General features: G+C 41.1%; 1 protein-coding gene across 2 annotated transcripts in view; it reads right to left on the bottom strand.

The window, feature by feature from the left end:
* Positions 1-2182: 2182 nt before the first annotated feature.
* LOC131241232 ((E,E)-geranyllinalool synthase-like) overlaps positions 2183-6943 on the bottom strand; it is a 35949-nt gene continuing 31188 nt past the window's right edge. Inside the window, exons 10-11 of one of the 2 annotated variants that reach the window (XM_058239968.1) lie at positions 3379-3501; positions 2302-2455 (exon numbers count right to left, since the gene is read on the bottom strand). In XM_058239968.1, the coding sequence (XP_058095951.1) occupies positions 2443-2455; positions 3379-3501 (136 nt within the window). In that variant the 3' untranslated portion in view covers positions 2302-2442. Of the gene's footprint in view, positions 2456-3378; positions 3502-6943 lie in introns of both variants that reach the window. The other variant, XM_058239966.1, reaches the window with a different exon arrangement.

Raw genomic sequence — 6943 nt, 5'->3', positions numbered from 1 at the left:
GATAAAACTTCGGCTTTAGAATCATAACTGATCCAAAATGGTCCCCAACAAATAAATGTATTGGATTGTTGATTGGACCTATTTTTGTGCAAAATGATATCCACCATCCATCTTATGGGCCATTGATTTAATGGTTCGAATCATTAATTCTGTAGGTGTGGAGGGGCGTGATGTAGGATGTGGCACCGATACATTTCTAGTATGGTTGGACCAAAAGTTGGTGAACCATAAATAGGCCATTACAACCTATCATTCTTTACCGTAACGGGCCACCCGGGGTGAACTAACCCACAAAGTGGATTGCGTCAGTCCGTAAGTAAACACGAATGGCCAATTCAAAAGTAAAATTTTAAGAAATTTTACTAATTTTACTAATTTCATTTTAGAATTTACTTTTTCTTATCTATTAGCGATGTAATGGAATAATAAAAAACAGTTACATATTATTTGAGTAAAAAATATTTAAGTTTTTTTTTTTTTTTTTGGATTCAAGAAAATTCCCTTGTGGATTCAAGATTTTTATTACTTGAGGAAGATGTACAGTGATTTTCCTCGTTAACCCATCACGCTTTCCCCTGCGTCACGTTTGCATTGACAAAGGGTCATAGATTGCTTTTTTGATGCTTTGAACCATCTCCGTCACCGAGTCGTAACCGTTCATGGAGTTGTAGAACATTTGCATTATTCTTAGACCAATCAAATGAAGCTTCCGGCAAGGTCTCGGGACACTGTTCTTATCATCCATTAGGACGTGTTCGAGTAGCTCATGCTTCTTTCCATCAAGGATCTTGGTTATATAAGCCAACACATCTTCAATGTTGCCATTTGGGTCTTCTTGCATGAGAAAGAGTGCAAGGTTTGGCGTGCCTTGCTTTCTTTCTGCATAAGAGAATGGATTCCAAACAACGGTGAGTTGGGTGTTTTTGGATGCGCCATAATTTATAGTGCAAAGTTGGGTGTGTTTGGATTTGGGTCAGTTGGGTGTGTTTGGATGCACCATAGAATTGCATTGCAATGATTAATTCATCAATCCATGTCTCCGCCCACTTAAATTGAATATAGGATATTGAATTCAGTTGTGCATCCAAACACAACCTTAGCAAATGCCTTGGCTTGATGGCAAAGTGAACTTAATTTTCACCTAAGAGCAGAAGTCTTTGGCTTACGCCAAAGCCTATATTTCAAGCCCACTAAATAAATGGTCCAAACTTGGGTAGATGCCAACCCTGATTGCCGGCCTTACCTATGTGAAATACTACGAGGGTGAGATATAGACTAGGTATTAGGCTTCCGAATGGCAACCGATGTGAATGGGCCGGGCCACTTGGCTGTGCCCAACCTTGGCCGGCCCATTTACATTTTGTATTGGAATACGCCTAAGCCTAGACCGCAACTTGAAATCCAGTACCAGACTGAGGTAAGACTTTCAAAGGACCAAGTTTGGACTGGGCCAAGGTCTGTCCAAGCTAGGCTGGCAAAAGAAAAACCTAGGTCCAAGCATCGCCCAATTCTGTGATAGGCTGAAACGAGCAGGCCAGAGCCTGGCATGGAATGATTATGCACATATACAGCTTAAGTTTGACCTTGTTGTTGATGTCTTAAATTTGTAAACAACAAGGTCTATCGATGTCATCAATAGACCACTCATGTCATCGGAAAAATCTTAAAAATTTGTGTAAACAACAGATCGTAGATGCCATTGAAGTCCCATCAAATGTGTTATAGAGTGCTCAGAATTGCGTAAGTGCGAGATTTGTTTCTTATTTCGAGTGTGACACTATGATATGATATATATCAGGTGTAATCGGGATTTAGGAAGGAGTATAAGAGTTATGGGCTTTCTAATCAATTCCTAAGGCTTTCAAGGGCATAATTTGAGCTTGCATGGTAGATTCGAGGCTTGTTCAAATCTTAAACAAGTGGGGCTGGGTTGACCTGTTGTTAAATGAAATTAAGTTCTTAGGCCAGGGCCCATCACTCGGCTAGTATTCCAGCCCAAGCCTGGACAGTGCTGGAACTAGGTTCTGATCACCCGCAATGGAGAGTCTATCAAAATAGATGCCGGATCACAGAATTTTTATCTGTTGGGCTCGAATTTCATTGAATGGGCTTGTCATTCAGACCAAGTCATTTCCAGAGATCCGAGACAGGCAGGCTTAACCCCAGAAAGATAGATAAGCACTGGCCAAGTCCAAGGTTAGTGATCTACCTCATAGGTTCGCAGATCGTTCAAGAGGCGACTTGAGAGCGTGAGCAATCCTGAGATCTCTTGGTAGTCACTGTGATCCGTCAGTTCCTGAGATATAGTAGGCCCGATCAGGTACATTGAGGAAAGTATCGACGTCTGGATAGCGATTGTGATTGAAGCGACTTTGAGATACTCAGCCAATGAGGGTTTGTAATGGCTGCTGGCCCACTCTGCTTCCTTTAGCCACGACTTTATCACTTGGCACCACTGCACCACACCATGACATCAGTTTAGGCATAACCATGAGTGTCATCTTTTAACTAATTGCTAGGATTTCATGGATTGATGACTCGTCTAAGTTGACTCAGACTCAGTTGAGTCGAATCCATTTCAGTCCGAGCCCCTGAGCATTCAACCCATGCTCCATTGCTGGTGATTTTTTGTGCCTGTGATACATTTACAAAATTTTGACCATTTATCTATTGGGACCCACCATGTATGTGGTGAAAATTTTCGATTGGGACCCACCATTTATCTATTGAGATGGATCGAACTTTTTAATTACTAGCCTGTTTACAAAAATCAAAAGAGGCATGCTTGTTGCGGTATGATCCGTCCATGGTAGAGTCCAATAGATGAAAGGTCCATATCTTGTACGTGTGTGGGCGTGAACTGAAAATGAGTTCCTGATGACCAAAATAATATTTGATTGCTCTACATCCTTTCTTCAAGTGAGAATATGGGACGCCGGACGCTCGCCCTTAATTTACCTTCTAGATAGTGTGTGTCGGCCACCTTGTTTTTTACATGTCATCCAATCCATTCAAAAGATATGCCTCACCAGGATGAATGGACAACCCCAACAACTTAGCCATTTTAAAAGGTAAAGGGCCACACCACTTAATTTTAAATGTGATAGGCATGATTTTACATTACATGGTGCAGTCCACCTGAGTTTTGGATCTGCCTTATTTTTTGGGTATTAAGGAGAAAATGAGGGGGCGCACATGATGGACAGATTTGATTTCATGCACTACACATCACAGTTTGGAATCTAGCCCCCATGAAATTTGAACCACTGGCCTTCTAAATTCAGCCATCCGTTGGCAAGCCCTGGATCATCAATCAGTAAGATTGTTGAGGCATGGGCCATCCATGATCAGCTTATTAAAGAGGAGAGATCATCTTACAATATCTCGAAGATGCTTTGTAACGTCGCGCCCTTGAACATGGGAGCCGTTTCACTGACCAGAGCATCCAAGGCATGGATATTGAGAATCTTCCCACGTCCATGCATGCCATCTCCATCCCATCTACATCCATCGATCAATTCATGTGTTATAGAAGGAGAAGATTAAAAGCTTTTGTTCACCAAATTATCATACATGGCATCCAAGAGAACTTTCTCATGCAGATGGTGGATGATTGGGTAGTGTATATGTTGGGTAATTAATATACTTAATCGATGTGTTGAAAGCATACATATCACTTATCTCTAACTTTTAGGGCTGGGTAGAGCTTGGACTCTGAACAGACTTAGCCTCGTCCTAGCCATAGCCATGGCAAGCCCTAACTCATCTCGGCCCATTAAGGTGATGATGGATTGTGTGGTGACCCCAACATGTATCTGGATGTGATGGAATTTAAATGGGGCACGTGTTTCTATTAGAGATAGGACCATACAAAATATTTTTGAATGTTGTTAGGTCGCGTGTATATACAACCAACCTTATCTCTAACAGCTACATGTGATCTAATCAAATCTTGCCATATGCCGATACCATTGAATTAGCATTGGGTCACAACACAAACCACATCCCTTTAGGGAGTGTTTCGCGCATGGAATTAGATGGTATTAAGTGGGATGAAACTTTAAATCCATTAGTTTGAAAAATCATCCCTGTTTGGTTCATCGTAGGTTTCCAACATTGAATCCTGTGTATGAAGTAGGAATGGCTAGGGAGGGCTTTCTCCAATTCAACCAGGATTTACAAAATCCATGTGATTTCCTCTTAAAAGCATGAGCTAGGAAGTTCTTATGTTGGTAAGGGAGGTGGGGCCCACCTTGATATTTGTGAGGAATCCATCATATCCATCTATTTTACAAGATTATTTTAGGATAGGCAATAAAAAATGAGGTAGATTTAAAACTCAAGTGGGCCACACAGAAGAAAACAATGGGGATTGAGTGACCACCATTGAAACATTCATATGACCACAAAAGTTTTGTAACACAATAAAATTTTCCATGTTGTCAATTCATCCCGGCAGGAATGAACTTATAAATGGTTGGGATGACATATAAACATTAAGGTAGAGCTCGAGAAGGTTTCAATGGTAGGAAATTCTTTCCCCACTCTTTTCTCAGGTATGGCCTACTTGAGTTTTGGATCTGCTTGACTTTTTGTAGCATGTCCTAAAATTATCTCACAAAACAGATGGACGAGGCGGATTACTCACAAACATCAAGGTGGGCCCCACCTTACTTCTGACTGTAGTTTTCAAGCACAATTTTCGAAATTGGTGATTATTTTCTATGTACAACCAAACCTCCATGAATCAAAACATGTATTTAAGCCCTATATCATACATGATCCAAACACCAAAGTGAATAGATCACTCCCATGGAAATAAGAGACAATCTACATACAAGTACATTTATTGTAAAAATTTAATTCCATCTTACTTAATACCATCTAATTCCATGTGCCAAACACCCCCTTAGGGCGTCCAGGTCATTGCCACCCTAGTTATGGATGAAACAATGATATGTCCTTGATTGTTACATCACCATCATGACACATCATGAGTGCATACCTAGATCATGTTGATAGGACCATTCTTAGATAATCCATGCAATGAGACAGCAATTACCTTTCGACTGCATCAGTGAAACATCTCAGCTCATCCATAGAACCATATTCATCAAATAAATCATCAATGAATGTAAGAAGGATGGCGTTCTTGGCCTTGTCATGCATACTGCGCGCATGTTTGCATCATAAGCAGTGGTAGCCATTGCACTGCTGATCCATGGCTAACGGTGAAGTGTCAACTGACAGTGGGGTGTACCCAAAAAAAAAGAAAAAAAATGAAAAGTGAAGTGTTAGTACACCCTGATCCATGGCTCAAGTGGTAGACTGAGTGAAAGATACCTCGTTTCAACACTGAGGTCCTGGTACCGATCCCTCGTGAGGGTGGCTAACAGTGAAGTGTCAACTGACAGTGGGGTGTAGTAACAAGCTAACAAATAAAAAAATAAAATAAAATAAAATAAATAAATAAATAAACAAAAAAAAAAAAAAAAACAAAAAACAAAAGTGGTAGCCATTGCAAAGTAGCAATAGGTCGTCTTATCCCTGCAAAATCCCAAGCTAGACATTCCGTAGTCTCTCACCCACCTATCAAGATTAATTAGAGTAAAATGTTAATTAAACTGATTGGTGAGTTATGTAAGTTTCAAGGTAAGCCCACATGTGGAGACCTCACACCTCTACACATATGGCAGGCATCTGAGCTGTCCTTGAGGAGGGGCCGCCACCTAAATGGCGTCCCTGGAAGATCAGACAAAGTAGACTCAACCCGCATGCATGGGAACAATGGAGTTGGTAATCCCTACTATTAACTAGTAATGAGACGGTGTTAGTGATAAATACCTTTTTAGCTCCTCAAGTTAGTTCCTGTATATGGACTGGCGATATGTGTAGTAATCTTTTGCTAGGTTCAACAGCATTGTGTTGTTTAGGCAAGATAACCTGTTTTTGTTAATTTTCCTTAGCCATGACTAATACCGTTTATGAGAACAACATGTAAATTATAATGCTCATGAGTGTGTTGGTCCGTAACAAATAAATGTATTGGATTGTTGACTGGAAGAATTTTTGTGTAAAATAATATCCACCATCCATCTTATGGGCAATTGGCTGAATAGTTCGAATCATTCTGTTGGTGTGGATTTTTCGTTGTACGCCATTGAATGTGTTCTAAACTTAGTGGATGGGGCAAATGAATCATCTGGGCCTTCCAAATGCCCAGTGAAACTAAGAGCATTGGATCATGTCTCATTATTTTATATCTTGCCTCAAACAGGATGCCTTGCCAGTCCATAGATCGTGGGTTTTGCCTCGTTCAATCCACCCTCTGTGCTCCAAGTGATCCAACCGTGCAAGCCATGGATGGCTTAGTTCATGTTTTACCTGCAATGGTCCAAACCCTTTTCAGAGAGAGAGAGAGACCTGCAATGGTCCAACCCCTTTTCAGAGAGAGAGAGAGAGAGAGACCTGCAATGGTCCAACCCCTTTTCAGAGATAGAGAGAGAGAGATGGGAGACTTTCCATTCCAGGTCAATGAGAGAGAGTCGGTGGCCACTCCTATTCCATGTGGACGAATTAAATGAAATCGGCGACTCCATTTTTTACAAGTATAAGGCCCGTTGATTTGTGATCCGGACCATTGGTCGGATTGGCCAGATTGCGGATGATGCGATCCAAAAATATCTCGGACGGGACATTACCAACCTTTTGATAGGAGGCCTGCGAGCAGTCGCTAAAATCTTTATAATATCTGAGATAATCTTTTGGGTTCGGAGAGAGGGATTAACGGTTTCGATTACCCAGATTGACCCCACGTGAGCAAAATTTAGGGCGGAGGATACCATGTATACATGCCCTTAATCCAAGTACGGAAAACATATTTCCTTCGGAGAAATTTACGACTGTACGACCCATTTATGGCCCGTTAACGAGACCAAGCCCA

The sequence above is a fragment of the Magnolia sinica genome, chromosome 3 (genome assembly GCF_029962835.1).
Source record: "Magnolia sinica isolate HGM2019 chromosome 3, MsV1, whole genome shotgun sequence".
Lineage (NCBI taxonomy): Eukaryota > Viridiplantae > Streptophyta > Magnoliopsida > Magnoliales > Magnoliaceae > Magnolia > Magnolia sinica.
Note: the sequence above shows the minus strand (reverse complement) of the source record. Positions and strands in the feature narration are given on the sequence as shown.